This window comes from Ceratotherium simum, chromosome 40 (genome assembly GCF_057802395.1).
Source record: "Ceratotherium simum simum isolate JZ-2026a chromosome 40, ASM5780239v1, whole genome shotgun sequence".
NCBI lineage: Eukaryota > Metazoa > Chordata > Mammalia > Perissodactyla > Rhinocerotidae > Ceratotherium > Ceratotherium simum.
The window spans coordinates 7,283,741-7,304,241 of NC_141939.1; the positions used below are offsets into that span (position 1 = coordinate 7,283,741).

Here is a 20,501-nt window from a genome sequence, read left to right on the forward strand (position 1 = left end):
GTCCTTACACTGCAAATCCTGGACAGGAACTGTCCCTTTCTCTCTGGTCTAATTCTACCCATTCCATTCCTTCTGGCACAACTGCAACCTAAACCTTCCAGATCTCAAAGTGTATCCCTCACCTTGGCTGGGGGACAATTAGGATTTTATGTGCACAAGGAGCCTGCGGTGAGAGACTTGAGCCCAAATGTCAGGAAGGTGCATGCAGGGTGACAGTCACAGCTGTGGGCTCCACCGCCAATGCCCACACGATCTGGGATGATTAGCCTTTCTCCTGAACTCAGTTCTCTCATCCATACTGTTCGGAGGTTGGATTAGCTGCTCTTCTGTCCAAGACCCCTTCTAACTCTAAGATTCCATGATTTAGGGTCAGAGATCTCTTTCCACTCCCTCAGTTTTCTCCTGCCCTTGCCCACCACCCTCCATTCCCCCGGCAAGGCTCATTCGCAGCTGCTCGGGAATTCAACACAATCAACAAATACAGAGCACCCATGATATGCAAAGCATTGTGAGGAACATAAAAACAGACGTGACCGTGCCTCCTCCAAAGAGAAGTAAAAAGATGAGCAGAATTGTGCATAAGTAACAAAAGCAGCAACTATAAAGCAGAACGTGACGGTGAGTGGAAACCAGCTGATGAGACGAGAGCACGGACAGAGGGGAGGCCAGTTCCCACACAATGGGGGACCCCGTGGGGCAGGAGAGGGTGAGCAGGCGGGAGGGAGACACCACAGGTAAGAACTGGAAGAGGCTGCCCTGCTCCTCTGCTGACCGGGTCAGAGGGGACAGTGCCCTCAGCCTCACTGTGCCCACCTTCAGTTCCTCAGGAAAGTGCTTCTCTCCCGGCAACCTCCCTGCGTCTGGCACAGCGGTCAGGAACAGAAACTCCTGTTTGGCGCCGTAGGCTAGGAGACAGAGAGGTTAAAACGTCTTCTCATGGAGAAGTGACACACGGATCAGCGGGACAGAACAGAGGCCCCAGAAAGAGACCTGCACCAATGTGCCCAACTGATATCTGACACACGTGCAAAAGCAATTCGGTGGAGGAGAGTCTTCTCAACAAATGGTGCTCGAGCAATTGGACATCTGTAGACAAAAAAAACCTCATACTTTATTCAAGATGGAACTCAAAATGGATCAGCACAAACATAAAACTTTAAAAAAATAGGAGAGAATCTTGGGAAAAATCGATAAGCCAAATCTCATCAAAATTTAAAACTTTTGCTCTGCAAAAACCCTGTGAAGAGGATGGAAAGACAAGCTACAGACTGGGAGAAAATATTGCAAACTACATATCTGACAAAGGACTAACATCTAGAATATGTAAAGAACTCTCAAAACTTAACAGTAAAGGGCTGGCCCCGTGGCTTAGCGGTTAAGTGCGCACGCTCCGCTGCTGGCGGCCTGGGTTCGGATCCTGGGCGCGCACCGACGCACTGCTTCTCCGGCCATGCTGAGGCCGCATCCCACATACAGCAACTAGAAGGATGTGCAGCTATGACCTACAACTATCTACTGGGGCTTTGGGGAAAAAAAAAATAAATAAATAATATTATTAAAAAAAAAAAAAAAGACAGTAAAAAAAATAAACAATTCAATTAGAAAATGGGCAAAAGACATGAACAGATATTTCATTGAAAAGGCTCTACAGGTGGTAAATAAACACATGAAGCTTGTTCAACATCATTAGCCATCAGGCAAATACAAATTAAAACCACAAATGAGAAACCACTATACAGCTATCAAAATGGCTAAAATAAAAAATAGTGAAAACTCCAAATGCTAGTGAGGATGCAGAGAAACTGAATCACTCATACATTGCTGGTGGTAACGTAAAATGGTACAGCAACTTTGGAAAACAGTTTGGCAGTTTCTTTAAAACTAAGCATGCAACTACCAAGTGACCCAGCAATTACATTTCTGGGCAGAGAAATGAAAACTTATGTTTACACAAAAACCTACACAGATTTTGTAGCAGCTTCATTTGTAATTGCCCTAAACTAGAAACAACTCAGCTGGCCTTCAACAGGTGAAAGTTAAACAAATGGTGGTACACCCATACAATGGAATACTACTCAGCAATAAAAAGGAACCAACTATTGATACACACAATAAGTTGGATGAGGCTCCAGGGAATTACATTGAACAAAAAACCCAATCCCAAAAGGTCACACACTGTATATAACATTTTTGAAAAGAAAAAATTATGGAGACGAGAACAGATTAGTGGTTGCCAAGGGAGAAAGGGGCAGGGGTAGAGGATGGGGAGAGGGAGGTAGGTGTGGCTATAAAAGGGCAACACAGGGGTCCTAGTGGTGATGGAGATGTTCTGCATCCTGACTGTATCAATGTCAATATCCTGCTTGTGATTCTGCACTGTGGTTTTGCAACATGTTACCATTGGGTTAAACTGAGTAAAAGGTACTCAGAACTCGGTGTTATTTCTTACAATTGCAAATCTCAAAATTAAAAGTTTAATTAAAAACAAAGCCAAATTAGCAGTCAAGTTAGTGCTTACACATTAGTTTACAAATTCATGGGAACTGAGGTAAGACTAGAGGAATCTTACAAAATGCTGGTCCAGAGTAATAATTTACAACAAACTGATTTGGGGAAAACCTTTGGGGTAGAATTTGAAGTTAATGTTCAGATCTCCACAATCAAAGAAACATTTGCTTTCAAAATTTTGTAAAGCCTAATACATAATTAGAAAGAAAAAGCCGATATCAAATAAAAGCATGAAAATCAGCATAACAAAGCACAAAGGCACACTTCCCTTTAAAAAAAATCAAAACCTACTCCTCCTGGGTCATTAATACCAACACTTTGCACACTCTCCTGCAGCCCCCACCTGCCCCAGTCTGGCTGTTACACGTCCCTCACTCCCCACCTCCCACCCCCAGCGGGCACTGCTGTTAGCCAGCTCCTGTGGCCTGAAGTCCTCCTGCAGGGGGAGGATGAAAACGCCTCACAACACTCCCATCTCCCATCTCTGACACCTTTGAGTTGTCTGACTCCAATATAAATCTCTCTGCCACATGCCTTTATGAACGCCACTAAAATCTTTTTTCCTTTTTTTATGTTTGAGTTAAAATGCAATCCTGACCGAAGGTGTGCCCAGGAGCTGTTCTGTACCTGCAGTAAGGACAGAGAGCAGAATGTACGCTGTAAAAATAGACAAAACTGCAGGGACCTCAGCCCCTATAGCTCCTGGATGCTCTCCGGGGCTCTGAGAGACCAAGGTCTGTCCCTCCTCCTCCTTCGAGTCCTTGTCATCTTTGAGCACTGACATGCTCATAAAGAAACTCACATTCCCCTCTGTCTGGTCACCTGGTGTTCCACCAACATCTACCGCTGCACTAGCACCGCGACGCTCAGCTCGCAGAGGCTGAACGGGTTTCGTAGAAAACTAAGCTTCCTTAGTAACATTTTACATAGGACAATGTATTCTGAATTCCAAACAATTGACTTAATCAATGAATTTTTGAAAAGCAACCTCTTTCACACAGTCGGAAGCACACAGAACAGGCTTTGGAAGCTGTGAAACATCTCACCTTCCAATACCACACACACTGGCCAGTCATCCACCAATTTTTAACATTTTTATCATTTATAGACTTCCTAGTATTTGCTCCTCTACTCCCCTCGATCCTGATTCAACTAGATTCAAATAAAAACTGGTAACACAATTTACATCTGGTTTTGTATTAGCTCACTTTTGTTATAGGCATCATTATATTTATAGTTTTACAAATGTCTTTAAATTTGTCAAGGGACGTACTGCCTTGTTTTTCTAGAAGTGATCACATCCACTCATCTCCCTGGCCACGCTGTGCATCCAGTCGCCCAGCATCATCACTCCATCACATGCTGGGCAGAGGGCACACAAAGACATTCAAGTCATGGGCTCTGCCCTTCAAGACTCACAACCAAGTTGAGGGGCGGAGTCGAGGCAAAAGATTGGAAGAGGAAGTCAAACGGAAGTGAGAAGAAAAACCAGTGTCTACACATACACACCAGACTGACAAGGATGCCATTTCTGTTCACGTCTCAACATTCCATGCCCTCAAATTCCCATCACTGAATGGGATTTATTTCCCTATGATAAAGTCTAGTCATAACACCTGATTCTAGTTCAATCTGACACTGAAATTGGTTAACCAAGGATAAGTCATTGCGACAAACATCACTGTGGCTTCATTGCTGAGCTGAGGAGAGACCCTAACACTATTTTTAAGAAAAAAGGTAACCACTGCTTTAAACAGTTCAAGATAAGTCTGTTCTTCCTATCGGCTCAAGTGGTGGGCAAACCATTCAGAACAGGTAGGTGAAAAGAAAACACACACACCCACTGACTGGGTTTCTGGAACAGAGCCCCATTTCCCAGGAGACAGAGCCAGAAGGAGCAGTCCCACAGACACCGGAGTTACAACCGGCTCCCTGAACACTGAGATCACGGATTTGCCATCCGCTTTACAGGAAACAGAATTCATCACATAGGATACCACTGTGTTGTCAGTTATTTCCTTGTGATGATACTTTACAATGGGCTTTTGGTCCAAAAGCAAAACACTGAACACGAGAAAATCTCTTAACAGCCACGCCTTTACAAACCTCTGTCACTTTCCTGTACAGCTCCAGGATCCACGGGGGGGTTAACTGCCTCCCCAGACAGAGGGGCCCCCTAAGACTATGTGGCTGTACCCACTAAACCACAGCCCTGGAGGGGCAGGAGATGCCTGAACTACCTGGCACAAGGCCCTCTCTGATGGCCCCCCTGGGGCTGTGTTTAACTTCTCTTGGGTGCTCGACCCCTGCTCATCATCCATAATGGCAGGACACCCTGCGTGTGAGCTCAACTTCTTCATTCAGAACTCAGCCAACCAACATCCATCCTCGTGATCCTGACCAGGTACCCAGGGACAATCAGGTAAGATCCTGTGTGGTCAAGAAAGGCTGGGTTATGTTTTTGGCCCGACAACAAAGGGCTCTCCCTCTAAGTCCACTGCACACTGCGGGGCTGACACGACCCTCACGGCCACCACCTTGGGCAGCTCTCTCCATGTTTCCCGGAGGTGGGAAGGGGGAGTTGGGCAAGTGTGCCCTGGCCCTAACGTTCCCGACAGAGTGGTCGCACCACTGCGCTCCCAACCCCTGACCACAGCAGCCACACCGAACACCAAGGGGTGTGAGGAGTTACCATTCGCCTTAATTACAGGGCTGGCCACGTGTGGGGAGCAGCACTGAGGACTGCCACAGAGCTTTCCTCCAGGTCTGAACTCCTAAAGCCCTTCATCCTTCTCTGTAGGTTTTACCTCCTATCCCTTTAACTTTTTGCTCCCTTCACAAAACCCTCTAGAGCTTCTACACTTTTCTGAAAAGATTCAGCATACAACTTGCCACATCAGAGCAGAACGATACCTCATTTATCAGACACCACTGAGGAAGGAGGTGTTCTTTAGAAGCTGTTCTGCCTGAGAGCATCACAATGCAAAGGCACACATCTTATTTCATTATTTTTGGTGGAAGTCTCATAAAATATATTACTTCTAGTCCAACTTCTTTAAACAATATAAACCATAAACAATTGAACCTCATGACGTGCCTTCTGAGCGCTCTCCTCACCGGGAGGTGACAGGTGACGGCGTCAGGAGTCATGTGTGGACTCCCAGCGACACTGATCTCACATTCTCAGCAGCTCCGTTTCTCTTTTGGTTTCCCAGCCAGATCCTACGTTTGCGGTTCTCCACTGGCACCCGCTGCTCGAGATTCTAATCCACTTGGTCTCGGGTTGGGCCCAAGCAGCGGAAGGTTTACAAAGTCCGGCAGGTGATTCTAAAGTGTCATGGGGGCGAGAACCACTGCTCTACTGCTTAACAAGGGGTCTCCATTCCAGGTAGCAGGTAACTGCGCTGGAGCAGCTGGAGGCATGTCCAAACTGTCAAGCTGAGATCTTCATCTCAAATTCCAACAACCCTCCAACATTCAGCCCTTGCTGTCTTGACGGAGGCCCTGGTCCCCAGTGTGAGCCGTGATTATCCGTGATGCTCCACGATGCTCTGTAATGCTCCTGGGACCCCAGAGAACTGCAGGTGTAACACCACCTTCCTGAGGCTGTGAAAACCTCTCAGGTTCTCACGAGGGCTTCTGGAAGATGAGGGAGGGACTTGTGATGACGGCCAGTTGGGGCCTGAAGCACTAAGGGCCTGATCACTTACTGAGTGGAAATGAGCTGAGAACCAGCCCTTTGGGCCAATTTCAGGGCTTCCCTCTTTGGCCTGCAGATCTGCCTTCCAGCCTTGCTGTCCCTCTACAGACAGGGCGGGAGACAGAGATGATGGGGGCAGGTGGGGGCATCGGGCACCCTCAGCACAGCAGGGACACGCAGGAACTCTCTGGAGTGCAGCAGAGCCTGTAGCCTGCTGGTCACACGGACAGCACAGATTGTGCAGCCGCCAGGAATAAATGAGGAAAATTGCTGGAATGGACACTTTCTCATCTCCCTTTCCTAAGGGGCACCGTCTGCAACAGAATGTGCAAAGTGCTGTGCAGACTGAAGATGCTGGGCGCACCCATGTTCACACGCAGCCTCCCTATTAGGCAGGTGTTGTCAGGCCAATCAAAGTTGCTCATGAGCCTTTTCGACATCTCCTGTGTGCCCTGCCTCACTTTGCCACTGAAAGCAGTGGCCTCAGGGTTCAAGGTGACCATCACCGCACCCCCTTACGTGTACCCAGCACTTCCCACATCACAGAGAGCCTCGTGGACTCAGGTCAGTCTTGGAGCTGTCAGAGCAGGCAGCACGCCCGTTTTGTAGAAAAAACACTAAGGCCTAGGTAAGCAAAGGTCAGGGGCATGAACCAGAATCAGCTCTTCTGAGGCTGGGCGTGGTGCTCTTTCTACGCCCTCATCTGAGCGCCTACATCAAGTCAAGGGGAGTTAAAAAGTCCTTGAAGACAACCTGACATAGAGATATTTAAATCACCTTCCTTCCAGCGAACTGAAGGTGACTTCCAAACACGGGGTCACCAGCGCACAGCACCAGCTGGCACAGGGGCAGGCTGAGCAATCTTGGCAGCGTCTCACGATGACCCCGAGCAGGGTGACTTCCTAGACCCGGAGGCTGCGAGAAGCCTTGATGCATGGTTTGCTGGGAGGAGGCCACCAAGGAAGCCCACAAAGAAAGCACGTTCCGCCTGCCCCCAGGGGAAGTGCTTCCTTCCATCCCTTTCTACCTCCCCTCTCACACCTCTGTCACACGAGAGATTTGGACACCATGACCTCCAAGGTCACTTGTGGCATTAAACTCCTTCGATTCTGTGACAAAGGTCATCTGCGCATGTACCCAGAAACAATATCATGGCAAGGTCTAGATTAGCCAAAACCCATTCCATGAGGGAGTGCACCTACCATCAGGGTCTTTAAAGGTCAACGTGATGAATTTGCTAGCCACCATGAACATGAAAACCACCCAAAAGCATGCGGCCAACAGAAGCCACTGGTGGTGCATGTTGTCAAACGCCAGCCATTCAGGGATTCTTCCTGGAAAACACAAGCGAAAACGCCTCTGCTGCTTACAGATAAGTCAACTAAACAAAAGGTAATAAAAAGAACAGGTGATTTCAGTTAATAGAATCAATACAAATATTAAAAAAATTTTTTTCTGTTGATACGACGTGTATTTTGACTCAGTATTTAACATTTTACTCTTAGTTAATAATATTAACTTATAGATTTGATAATCAAATTGAAAACACCTCATGGAAAGAAGCCATTTCTATTTGTTTTTGGAACGCGTGATAAGATTTTACTTCTGCAGATCTGCCTCTTGGCTCCTTTCTGGCCCACGTTAACGTCAAAACGTGTTGCTGGTACCCGGCACCCAGCAGCGCCTGGTAACAGGTGGGCAGGAGGCCTGCCAAGGGCCAGACCTTTGCCGCGTGGAATTCACAGAGGAGAGAAGCCATTCTGAGGCAATTACACGCAGGCTGTGTTTAAAATCCTGCCTTGCCGGGATGCTGCCTCACCTAGAGAATCTCTAAAGCAGTAAAGAAAGGAACACTGGACCTTCTGCGTCTCCATTCACTTGCCTGCAAGGGCCTGTGCGGAACCTTGGGGGTGGCTGTGCCTCATGCTCTCACTGCCCAGGAGCCGTGCAGAGCACGTCCGTCCTCAGCGGGTCACACACGTTGCACTCTGCTGCAGGGGACACATAAAGAAACGGAAGTCACAGTCAATTCTTGGCAGGAGAGACAAAAGAGTGTGTTTCATTTCACCTTTAACACAGTGCTTCTTCAAGCCAAACCAAACCACTTAAAGAGACCATGCTGGGCGGGGTCCATTTCCACCAGCTGACAGAGGCCATCCATCACTCCTGGGCAGGAGGGAGAACTGGTCCTCACAGTGCTGACAGCAAGGGATTTCAGAGAGCTTCTGAATGCTGGATGGGACAGAGCTCAGTGACAACCCAGGCAATCAACTCTCCTCCTCATCTCAACATTCTCACTGCAACTAGGCATCTGAAACCTGAACTCCCTCCAGCAAGTGGTTATCAGCCTGCACCTGAATACATCCTGCAATGGGTAGCTCACCACCTGCCATGCGGCCTGTACCTTTAGAGGGCGGCTTGTGAGGCACCCTCTGTCATCCTCAGGTGCCCACACATTAGGCCCAGTGTGTTTCCCGAGGTCCCCAAGTAGGGCTGCCAGATGAAATAAACATACAGGCTGCCCAGTTAAGTCTGAACTGCAGATAAACAATAAATAATTTTGTAGTGTAAGTATGTCTCAAATACTACATGGGGTATACATTTACTAAAACAAGCTACTTACTGTTTCTCTGAATTTCAAATTTAACTGGGTGTCCTGTATTGTATCCGGCAACACGACCCAACAAGGAGAACACCAATCCCTCTCGAACTGCCTGAAGCCAGAGGGCCTGTCCCAGCCGAGCCTCCCTTTGTCCTTCTCCCCTGCCTAGTATGAGGCAGGCACACAAAGCAGAGAGCCCTAGGGGGCTCCACCACCCACCAGCTCTGTGACTTAGCAAGTCACTTAACTCCTAAGCCTTGACTTCCCATCCGTGACACAAGGCTCTCCTCTGCCCAGGGTGGCCATGAGGATGAAATGGGAGAACGCACATAAAGGGCCAGTACCACCTGGCCTGGAGCAGACCCTCTATAAATATAAACCGACCAGTACCTCAGCATCCTTTGTGACCTTCTGATTTAATCTATGTGTACCCTTCTAAGTGTGGTGACAAGAAATTAACATGACAGCATGGTCAGCCCCAAGAAGAAAGGGAAAGAAAGGCGAGACTCTCATTGTAGGCGACTCCAGCTACGAACCCCTCTCTTCTAGAGACAAGTGAGGCACAGACTGTGCCAGAGGCCGCAGAGCACAGCAGTCCTGACCCTCCAAGACAGTGACACTCGTAGGGGTCCACCCCATGGGTCACAGTGCAGGCGCCCCACTGAGAAACCCCAGCTGCAGGCCTTTTCTAACAGAGGGCGGAGGGGCCAGTGTGGGTTGGGAGCAAGTAGAGAGAAAGGAGACAAGTGCCAAGCAGGTGGCAGGCATTCGTTCCCGCACTAGTTCTCAGGAAGACTTAGAGGCCGAGGTTCTGAGCGGCCTGGGGCTTGCAAGCCACACTTTGCTGAGATAAGTGCTATGGACAAGTGACCACAGACGAGCAGGTCTGCTCCCTCACACATGCAAACACACTCACTCTGCAGAGCAGGGAGCAGAACCTCCTAGCACGGCCCACTCTCAGCGTCCTGCCTGCTCACACCTCCTGGGCTTCCGGGCCCTGAGCCCCCTCCCTGGCATCAGGCCAGCACTCGGGAGGTTTTTATGGTTTAAGGATCTACTCTTTCCACTGGGAACTAGTCTTCTGAAAGGATCTGAGTTTGCCCACTGAGCTCACCTCTAGATAAAAGTGAAAGATAAAGAATCACTAGCCTTTCATGAAAATGAGGATCACATCACCTGCTCTCCAGGAAGCCAGGTGGCTCCGGGGTAGGATTTCTCCATAGGGGCTAACTGAAAAGTGAGACCTGCACTGTCTAGAAGCCATGCCTGCCTTCCTAAGTCTTGGCTTTTCATTTAAAGTCAGGAGCACTTCACTTCTTCCACCAGGCCGGGGTTGTGGGAGGGTGGGGGAGTGTCTATTCTCTTCCTCTCCAAGCTGGGCAGCTTGGGGTCAGTCACTGAATAGCTCTCTGGGCCCCAGCTGTCTCATCTGTGAGGATAAAACAGCCACCTGCATACCCATCAGTGTGCTGTGAGGGCCCCATCAGAGAGTCTGCCAAAGTACCTCCTCCACAAGCTACAATAGATCACCTAACGTCTTCTTTCAGATTGGAATTTTATCTCAGAAAAGTTCAACTTCTGAAGTGACTTCTGCCAAACTCCTACTAAACTAAGACACCTAGAGAGCCCCGACCCCTTCCAAGCCCGGCCACTGCAGCAGGGTTGGGAAAAGGGTGGTCTGCAGGGCTCCCACCCTCCTCTCACCTCCTTCATGGCCCACCTGGACTGCGCGAGGATGGTGCCCAGAACGTGGGGACTCTGATGGGGGCTGCAAATTTGGAAAGTCTCACGAGCATAAACCCCAGCCCCTGCCAAATATGCTGTCTTCTGAAGAAGAGTATAAAGCCACAGGCCCCCATCAGTGTCTTGGGTACAGCCACCCAGACCAGACTGAGGCCTGCCAATGACCCCCAGGCCACAGAGCCTGCGGGGGTCAGTGTGAAGGCCTGTGCTGGGGCAGCCTTGCAGGCAGCTCTCTCCGGCCATTGGGCTTCAGCAGGCCTGCCCCCCTCCCTGGGCACAGCACAGGCACACTCGGCTCTCCCTGATCACCACCCTGCTGGCGCCCCCAAAGCCGCTCTCTGTCACCTCATCTTGTTTCACTTCCTTCACTGCACCGACCACATCAATGCTTTCAGGTGTTTACCACCCGCTTCCCCTGGAATGTAAGCTCCTGCGAATGTACCAAGGACCGGAGCCTGCCCGGCACACAGTAAGTCAGCAATCGTTATGTGCCGAATGATTACGTCAACGAAGGAGCTTACCAGGAGAACGCAGGAGAGCTGAAAGGTACTTTAGAAGGCACCTTGCCCAACCCTCCACCTGGGAGTTTCCAAACTCTTTCAAGTACGAGGCCCCATTTCAACCTCAAAATATTTCTCCAGTCTCCTTATGAGAGTAGTTATATATTTAATATCCTTTAACTGAGACTAGAAAACAACCAAAAGCTACTAAGACTTCAGTATTACTTGAAAATAAAATTATATTTTATAAGTCACGGCACTTACATGCATTTGAACAGACATACGACTTAAAATATACTGATTGGGGTTAAGAAATCATGCCAGAGGGGCCGGCCTGCTGGTGTAATGGTTAAGTTCGCACGATCTACTTCGGTGGCCTGGGGTTTCCTGGTTTGGATCCTGGGCGTGGACCTACACACCGCTCATCAGGCCATGCTGAGGCGGTGTCCCACACAGGGCAACTAGAAGGACGTACAACTATGACATACTACTATCTACTGGGGCTTTGGGGAGAAAAAAGGAAAAAAGGAGGAAGACTGGCAACAGATGTTAATTCAAGGCCAATCTTCCTCAAAAAAAAAAAAAAATCATGCCAGAGTCCAAAAAAGTTTTTTTTAATTCTAAATAAAACTCTATGCTGAAAGGCAAGCTAATTACCTAGATCCAAAGTGTTCACAGTAAACAAAAAGGTAAGTTGCAGAACTGAAAGTATGATCCTATTTGTTAAAAAAATTATATATACGTGGCTGTATGTGATTATACACACAGGCAGACGCACACACGTATGTAATGCACAGAATAAAACCTTGAGAGGATGAGTGGAGTCACTTTTTACTTTGCACAATTTTGTATTTTAAGAAAATCTTTGTAATAAGCATGTATCCATTTTATAATAAAAACCAATAAAATATAGAAAGTGCCACCTACATACGAGTACCCTGGTGTTTCTACTTCTGTTTAGTTTCTACCTGACTACTGTCAACTGCAGGCTTCCTGACCACTTTGTAAGATGTGGCAAAGGATGGCAAACACTCCTCCAGCCAGAAAAAATGTCGTTAACAAAGTCAATATGTATCTGAACATTTGGTAGATACATCTCTGTCTTCATTAGTTAGTTTTTATTTACTTTTAAAAAATGATTTGACGTTTACAACATAGAGAGAATAATATAATAAACACCTGTTTACAGATACTCAGCTCTAATAGTTTTGCTGTACTTGAGTTTATTTATTTATTTATTTATTTTTTGTGAGGAAGATCAGCCCTGAGCTAACATCTGCCAGTTCTCCTCTTTTTGCTGAGGAAGACTGGCCCTGGGCTAACATCCATGCCCATCTTCCTCCACTTTATATGGGACGCCACCACAGCATGGCTTGACAAGCGGTGCGTCGGTGCGCACCCGGGATCCGAACTGGCGAACCCCGCGCCGCCGCAGCGGAGCACGCGCACTTAACCGCTTGCGCCACTGGGCCAGCCCCTGTACTTGAGTTTTTAAAGGAAATAAAGTGTTAGAGACAAGGTTGGAGCCCCTCCCTCCACAGAGGTACCCCTCCATCCAGGTTATTACACTTTCCCTACATCAAATACGACTCCTCTGATAGAAGCAGCAGGCCTTTAGGAAGGTGGCCCTCCAACCCAGATAAGGGCAGGGCAGCCTGGGGAAGGTGGGAAGGCGCGTTTGCCCAGGGCCTGCAAGGACGCACTGTGTTATGGCTGGATGCTTTCTAGGGAGTTTCATACCAGTGGTAAAGTCCAGGGTGAAGAGATGCGCAATTTTTTTTTTTTTTGTGAGCAAGATTATCCCTGAGCTAACATCTATTGCCAACCCTCCTCGTTTTGCTGAGGAAGACTGGCCCTGGGCTACCATCCGTGCCCATCTTCTTCTATTTTATATGTGGGATGCCCCCACAGCATGGCTTGATAAGTGGTGCATAGGTCCGCGCCTGGGATCTGAACCTGAGAACCCTGGGGCCGCGGAAGCGGAGCGCATGCACTTCACCACTACACCACCGGGCCGGCCCCAGAGATGCATAATTTTTAAGCACTCCACTTTTTTTTCTCACGGTCTACAGTGAGAAAATTCACAAATTATACACAGACTCAAGTGAAAAAGCTGTCAAGGAAAGCTAGTTAAAAATTTAGATAAATCGGGACTGGTTCTCCAAGTGGCACGTATGTGAGCCAACCACAGCCAGTAAGATGAGAGTCTGGTCCCTATCCTCAGGTCCAATATCCCTACAGTTTACAACGTGTGATACACAAACACGAGTAGATGTATAGCTGCATATACTTTTAAGGACAAAATAATCTAAAACTAATTATTTGCCAAATTCATCATGAAAAAGTGTATGCATTCTCCAACAGAATAGGCATCAGGGACACAACACTGAGTCTCACACACACACACAGTTCATGTCCTCAGGGAGCCTACAGTCTGAAGGAGAGACCCACATGCACCAAAGAATCGATCCAAGAAGGAGTAGGAGGCAGAGGGACATGGTGCGGTGAGAGGAAAATACAAGGGGACAGGACCTGGGTGGAGAGGACAGCAGTTACCTAAGGAGGTGAAGGGTCAGGGTTCCAGGCCAGGGCAACAGCACGGAACAGCAGCCCAGGGATAGGTGGGAGCAAGCCAGGGCCCTGAGTAACTAAAGACCCCTGTGGCTGGAGTCTTCAGAGCCCGGTTAGAGATGAGCCAAAGCACATGTGGTCAGACAATGCTGGGCCTTAGAGAGCTGTTAGAGAATTTAGTTTTTACCTTGTGGGCAACGGAAAGCCAGTGAAGAGAGTTTTACGTGAGAAGAGGGGTAGCTGTGTTATGACCTGATTTAAATTTTGAAACTATTTCTGTGGCAGCAGAGTCCAAGATGTAAAGCACAACCATCCACTGGGCAGTTCCCCAGCCTCAAGGTTATTTCCACAGAGGGAGCGGGAGTCCTCTAATCAGGACAAGGAAGCCCAGCTGAGCGCTCCATGTCACCACATCAGCGCCCAGGTCTCTAAACACCTGCGGATGAACTAGTACGATCCACACTATCTGACAGGTTGGGTTTTTATGAATCCTAAGAGTGGTGTGTCCAGTTAGCGGTGGCGTGTTTTGCTTTGAGATTACATGCATTCTGAATCTAGATATCGACGTAATGGTGTCTGACTTTATGTTTATGGCAGTGGTTCCCAGCCCTGGCTGTACATTAGAATCACCTGGGGAGCTTTTAAAAAATATAGCAACGCCCTGGGCCCCAAGAACACTAGAGGCAAGACAACACAACTCTCTGGAAATGGATCCGGGGCATGTTTTAGAAGCTCTGCACGGGGTTCTAAGGAGCAGCCAGGACTGAGAACTGCTGGTCCAGGCCTCCAGCCCTTCTCAACTTTTCATGCCCACAGGAATCCCTGGGGATCTTGTTAAAATGCAGATTCTAGGCATTCTAACATAATAGCCCTTCTCCCACCACCACCTTCCACTGTAAGAAGGAAAATTGGTAGCCAAAGAGAACCTGTTAACTAGAGTCTATGGACGCTCTGAAGAGACAGCTTCAAGAGGTTTAATTAGAATCAAAGACCTCCGTCACTATTCCCATTTACTCTCTTTTCCAGCGCTCCCATCTATGGGTAACGAGACTCTGTAGAATTAGGATTTGGTCTGACCTTGGAAAAAATCATAATAATTTGCCTCATTTTGTTTTCAAACAAAAAGAGAGGCATTCCAAATTCCCTTAGCCTCAACTCCTCTAAGCCTGCCCCACTATCTGCATTGTTTCCTTGAATACACAAATTCTCCATGGGGTTTGCCTCCTGTCCAAGGCTCACTATTTCCGTCTGCAGAGAGACTGGGGCCTGACATCAACAGTCCTTTCTCCACGGCTCTGTCAAGGGCCACTGCTCTCCCTGTAGCCTGGTGACAAATGGCCTTTAAAAAGCCTGACATTTTCTGTAATTAACTCTCCTTTGTTCAAAGAGCCAAGACAACTCCCAAAGTGCCTCCTGCAGCTAATGGTAGCAAACTTGAGGGTGCCCAGGCCCCCTGTGGTCACGGTGTGCTACCCTGAACAGAGTCCCCAGGGCCCCCAGGAGTCAGCACATTTCCCATTTCCAGCCATAAGTGGGATGTTCACGTGCCAAGACGGCAGCATGCGAAACCAGACCACAGGGTCAGGCTCTTTGAAAACCCCGGAGGCAGAACTGGTGGTTCAAGAACTTAAGAACACGTGAGCAAAGCAGGGTCAGGGAAGCAAGAACTTAGCTGAACCTACAAGAAATCCTAATCGGTTCTTCTCTGTCTCTAAAATAAAAGAAAGAGAGCACACAGTTTACATACCTGTAATTACTAACAACAGGTTTGGTACTATCATTATCTTTTGGTGCAAATTCTCCCTCCCCTGCATTTTCAAAAAGATGCTTGTAAATCCATCTTGCTCAGCTGCCAATAACATTCCGCCCTGTAGCTCTTTCCCGCATGTTTGTGTTGTCATCCAAAAGGACATGGCCTCTCTGAATTTGTGCTGAAGAGCGTGACTCCCACCTGCCTTGTTCTTTTACTAGGCACAGTCACTTGTTAAAGGCTCTGAAGAGTCCTGTAATAAATAAGCCCTCTTAACTCTGCTTAAAACAGTTTAAAAAAAAAAAAAAAAAGCAAGTGGTCTAGATGTGCACACAGCAACATAGTTAAATCTCAAAACCATGGTGCAAAAGAAATAAAGTAAAAATAGAATGAGATGTATGACACAGTGCCATTTCTGTAAATTAAAAATGCATGCACTGAAACCAAAAATACATGTTCTGCAAAAACATATAGGAAGCAAGAAAACGATGACCCTTTCAGTGATTTCTTATGGGGGGGTGGGAAATGAGATTGAGGAAAGGGGATTGAAAAAGAATCTATAAGTAAACTAAATAAAAGAGGGACCCTGTGAACATCAGGGCTGGTAAGCGAGGAGTAACATTCACTTATCTCCTTGAATGTGAAGGAGAGAGAACGACAGACAACTAGATAGAGACAGAGACAGGAGATGAGATACAACAAAACAAAAAACCTTGCTTTTTTCCAAATGTCATTCATTCATTCATTCAGCAATATTTACCAAGTGCCTACTCTGAGCCAGGAGCTGTTCTAGGCCCCGGGGACACAGCAACACCCCCTCCTCTCCTGGTGCCTGGTACTCATAGGGCCAGACAGGCCGCAAGCAAACAGCCATAATGTCTAGCATCCCACCAGGCAGGCGCTGAGTGCCAGGGTTAATAGCGAATGAGTGTCAGGGATAGATGGAGGGCCCCTGGCAGAGAAGGTGTTGAGAAGAGGGGGAATAGAGTGAGGAACGAATCAGGCAGCCACCCAGGCGAAGAGCTTGGTCCGGGTCCCAGGATCCCAAGAGCAGCAAGGTGGGCAGTGTCACTCTCTCAGAGTGAGCAAGAGGGCACAGAAGTGGCCCAGATAAAGAGACCCGTCAATGACCCTTTACTGAGACGGAAACTCCTGGCCCCCGAACCCCATCACACACCCCCGCCCAGGGAAAGGATCACGTGGCCAGTGTTCAGTTTTTAAAACATTCTTTCAAAACACACCCAGACACTGAAGGAAACTTCAAGAAAAAAATCTGGTAAGGCACAAGGCACTGTTAGCTCCAGGAGGACTAAGAGGGTTTGAAAAGGGAACTAGAGAGCAGGGCTGGGGCAACGGGGACCTAATGATCTAAAATGTATTACCCGATCAATAAGATTATTAAATTACAACTTAATAAAATAAACTACTGCATATGAATTTATAATATCTATAAAGTTCTATTACACTCACTGCGATTTTTAAATTCACAGTAAGGGGTTCTCTTAATCTACATTCAGAAATCTCCTTTGTCGGGCCGGCCCTGTGGCTTAGCGGTTGAGTGCGCGTGCTCTGCTACTGGTGGCCCGGGTTCGGATCCCGGGCGCGCACCGACGCACCGCTTCTCTGGCCATGCTGAGGCCACATCCCACATACAGCAACTAGAAGGATGTGCAACTATGACGTACGGCTATCTACTGGGGCTTCGGGGGGGAAAAAAGGAGGAGGATTGGCAATAGATGTTAGCTCAGAGCCGGCCTTCCTCAGCAAAGAGAGGAGGATTAGCATGGATGTTAGCTCAGGGCTGATCTTCCTCACAAAAAAAAAAAAAAGAAAGAAATCTCCTTTGTCTATTCTGCCGTTGTCATAACTTGTAGTTACCATCTCAGAATGACTGATGAGCCTTAGTTACCGGAATGAAAACACGCTCCTAACTCTGTCCACCTGAAGCACGCATCTGAGGTTAAGACAGATTCGCAGGAGCGATGATAAGGAAGAGCACACACCTGGATGGGGCTCACTGCGTGCCAGGCTGCTCTCAGCAAGTACTCAACTCTTCTAATTCAGCCTGAGAGGGTGCTCCGATGATTACAGCTGAGAAAGCGTTTCTAAGTGTATCTGTACCTACTCCTACTTAATGGTTTTAGTTTCCTAAAATCTCCATACGAGCAAGAAAGGAGACAGTAAGAATACTAATGACTTGGATCTCAGGTAACCAGTGAGCTCACATTCTCCTTCACGTACCTTCTGAAGCCTGGGGTCCACATTTCTTGCAGTACTTGCCTTGCCTGAGGATCTTGGTTCCTCCTGTCACTGTATAGAATAATTAAAAAAACAATAAGCACCATTAAAAGTTATAAAATCAACTTACTGAACATAACTTGGTTTAATAATTTATTATTTTTCCCCAAAGCCCCAGTAGATAGCCGCATGTCACAGCTGCACATCCTTCTAGTTGCTGTATGTGGGACGTGGCCTCAGCATGGCCGGAGAAGCGGTGCGTCGGTGCGCGCCCGGGATCCGAACCCGGGCCGCCAGCAGCGGAGTGCGCGCACCCAACCGCTAAGCCACGGGGCCGGCCCCATAACTTGGTTTATACTTGAGAAATAGTTAACCACTCTGAGTATTCAAGTATATTTTGCACAACAGGTCTCTTATAGTGAGTTACATTTAGATTTCTTGGTAAACGAATACTCTAAATGTACCAAAAGATCTAGCTGTTTAAAAGACTATTCCCTGTAACTTAGTGTGAAAAACGAAATATTTTTTGTAGCAAAAATAACCAAACCTACTATACCTGTTTTACATGTTTGATATTGGCTAGGGATTCCTGCATAAGATGATCAAATTTTCCAATGCAAGATGTTCTCTGGGACTTGGTATTTCTTCAAGCTTTAACAACCTGGCAAGTTCTAGCCAAATGTCATACAATGAATAAATAACTGGAAACAAGCCAAACTTATAGAATTAGCAAGATTACAGATTTAACAGAGTTAGCTGGCAAAATAAACATACAACTTATTTAACACACAAAACAAATACAGCCCAAGCTGCCTGGGATGCATGGAGCACAATCTAGCTGTGTTTCCCTTTACTCTTATGAACTCAATATGAAAATTAAAAGCAATTCCATGTTACACAGATCAAAAGATTAAGCTTTATGTACTCACACCCAGATTCTTACAGACCTGTGTCTTGGCTTCTGAAATCTCTAAGGTCCTGCATTCACTTCTCTCTTGTTTCCATTTCCCGCTTTCTCCCACCTTTTTATTGTTTAACCTCAAGCATTTGAAAAACAATCTGAATAATACAACTGCAAATTGCCTAGCATATTTACTAATTCTTTCCTCTCCTTGCAAAGCTCTCCAGTTTTCATTCCAGGGAAGGAAAGAATTTTTCTCTCAGGTGTTTCTTTGAGATTCTATTCTTCAAGGTCAACAGCAAAGATGTAAAGATTCTTCTTTCTATCTTGAAATTCCAATTTTGACCCAAGATGGACTATGCCCTAATTACAACGGGAGAAAAGGGAGAAGCCCATTTCTCTCTCTGTCTTTTCCTTTTAACCCAGTCACTGAAAAGAGCGAATAAGTAGGTGTTGGAGACCAGCGTGTGGAGCTAAACTGAGCTGCCTAATTTTAAGAACGTCTGAGACATTTCTCACTCTGGCCGTTAAAACTGACCAACACCCAACTCTCTACCGGCCAAAGCCCCAGACTTTGGGTGTTTCAGACAAAAAAACCCTTTATGACAGTCCTCCCGCTTAGCTAACCAGAACCTGGCCACACTGCTTTCTATTCAATGCCCGGCCCTTTCCTGCCTTTAGCAGACTTGGAAAACAAAAACGACAGCTTTTGGAAAACCTGGTTCATCCTCCCAGCCAGAAGTGCAGAAATTGATGCCTCAACCTGCAACTTCTGACAGGCCTCTAGATCGTCAAAATCAGAGCTGAGAGCACTCTGGAGCCGATCTGGCAGGAAGCATGCCTTTCCAACCACGGTTCTCCTCTCCCACCCAAGTAGACGTGCTTAACTGTACGCTTAGGAAGGGTTGCACGTGTTCCCTCTTCCCTGCCCTCTCTGTCTCTGCACGCTCCCTGGACCCCAGAGGAACATTTTCTTCCTTTTTCCGCCCCAATTACAAATGCGAATTCTCAGCCACGGATGCAAGAAGTCAATTGCAGATCACCGAGTAGCAATAATTCCACTGATCACAGCATCCCGCAGCAAGGACGCTGCCTTATTGCATAATTAACGTGATGAAGGTTCTTCCCATGAATCCCACGAACTCGGGAGGTCCTCAAGTCGCCCCCAACACACTGGGATGTTGCTCGCAAAGCAAAGCCGGTTCCCCCCGTTTCTCCGTCCACCCAGCGCGGGGTGGGGGTCCGGGTGCGGGGGTCTACGAACCCCCCCTCGCCTGCTCACCCTCCGTGGAGCCGCACGCAGCTCGCCGGGGTCCTGCGGCCCCTCCGCGGCCCTGGGGGCGCAGCTCGGCTCAGGCCCCGCGGGCCTGGGGGCGAAGCGCGCGGGGGTCCGGGCGTCCCGGGAGCGCGGGAGGCTCGCCCCGCCCCGCCCGGAGGCCTCCGCGCCGCCACCGGCGGCCTGAGCCCCGCAGCCCGCCCGGCGCGGGATGTGGCGACGGCGGCGGCGCCGGAAAGAGGAAACCGGCGCGGAGGCCTCTCCGGGGGGCGAGGCCGCCGCCGCCCCGCGCGGCCCCGCCGCCACCTCCGTGCGCGCCGCCGGCCCGGCTGTGCGCGGCCCCGCCGCCGTGCACCCGCGCGCGCGCGGCCGCATCTCCGCGCCCGGTCTCCCCGGCGCCGCCCCGCCGCGCGCCCGGACCCTGCGCCTCCCTTCCCCGCCGCTAAAGCAGACTGCCTCCCGGGACAGTAGGGAAACGTGCGGCCGAGCCACCCCCCAGGTCTCCACCCAGAAAACAGGTCTGGTGTTGGAGAACGAAAAACAATCCCAAACTCGGAAAAAGGAAAAAAAAATAATAATAAAAAATCCAAACCTGGTGAAAGGCAAACTAGCTTGAGTTTGGGGTACCTCCCAGCATTTTCTAATGAGTCTACGTAGAAAAAGCAGGACCTTCTATTCTTTACAGAGGCCCCCCTGGGCTGACAGTCTGGGG

General features: G+C 48.3%; 1 protein-coding gene across 2 annotated transcripts in view; it reads right to left on the bottom strand.

Moving 5' to 3' along the window:
- CHST10 (carbohydrate sulfotransferase 10) overlaps positions 1-19,969 on the bottom strand; it is a 31,314-nt gene extending 11,345 nt beyond the window's left edge. Inside the window, exons 1-6 of one of the 2 annotated variants that reach the window (XM_087426226.1) lie at positions 19,796-19,969; positions 18,169-18,283; positions 17,616-17,684; positions 8,091-8,199; positions 7,411-7,542; positions 814-905 (exon numbers count right to left, since the gene is read on the bottom strand). In XM_087426226.1, coding sequence (XP_087282352.1) covers positions 814-905; positions 7,411-7,542; positions 8,091-8,133 — 267 coding nt within the window. In that variant the 5' untranslated portion in view covers positions 8,134-8,199; positions 17,616-17,684; positions 18,169-18,283; positions 19,796-19,969. The remainder of the gene's footprint in view (positions 1-813; positions 906-7,410; positions 7,543-8,090; positions 8,200-17,615; positions 17,685-18,168; positions 18,284-19,795) is intronic. The other variant, XM_087426227.1, reaches the window with a different exon arrangement.
- Between the last annotated feature and the right edge of the window lie 532 nt (positions 19,970-20,501).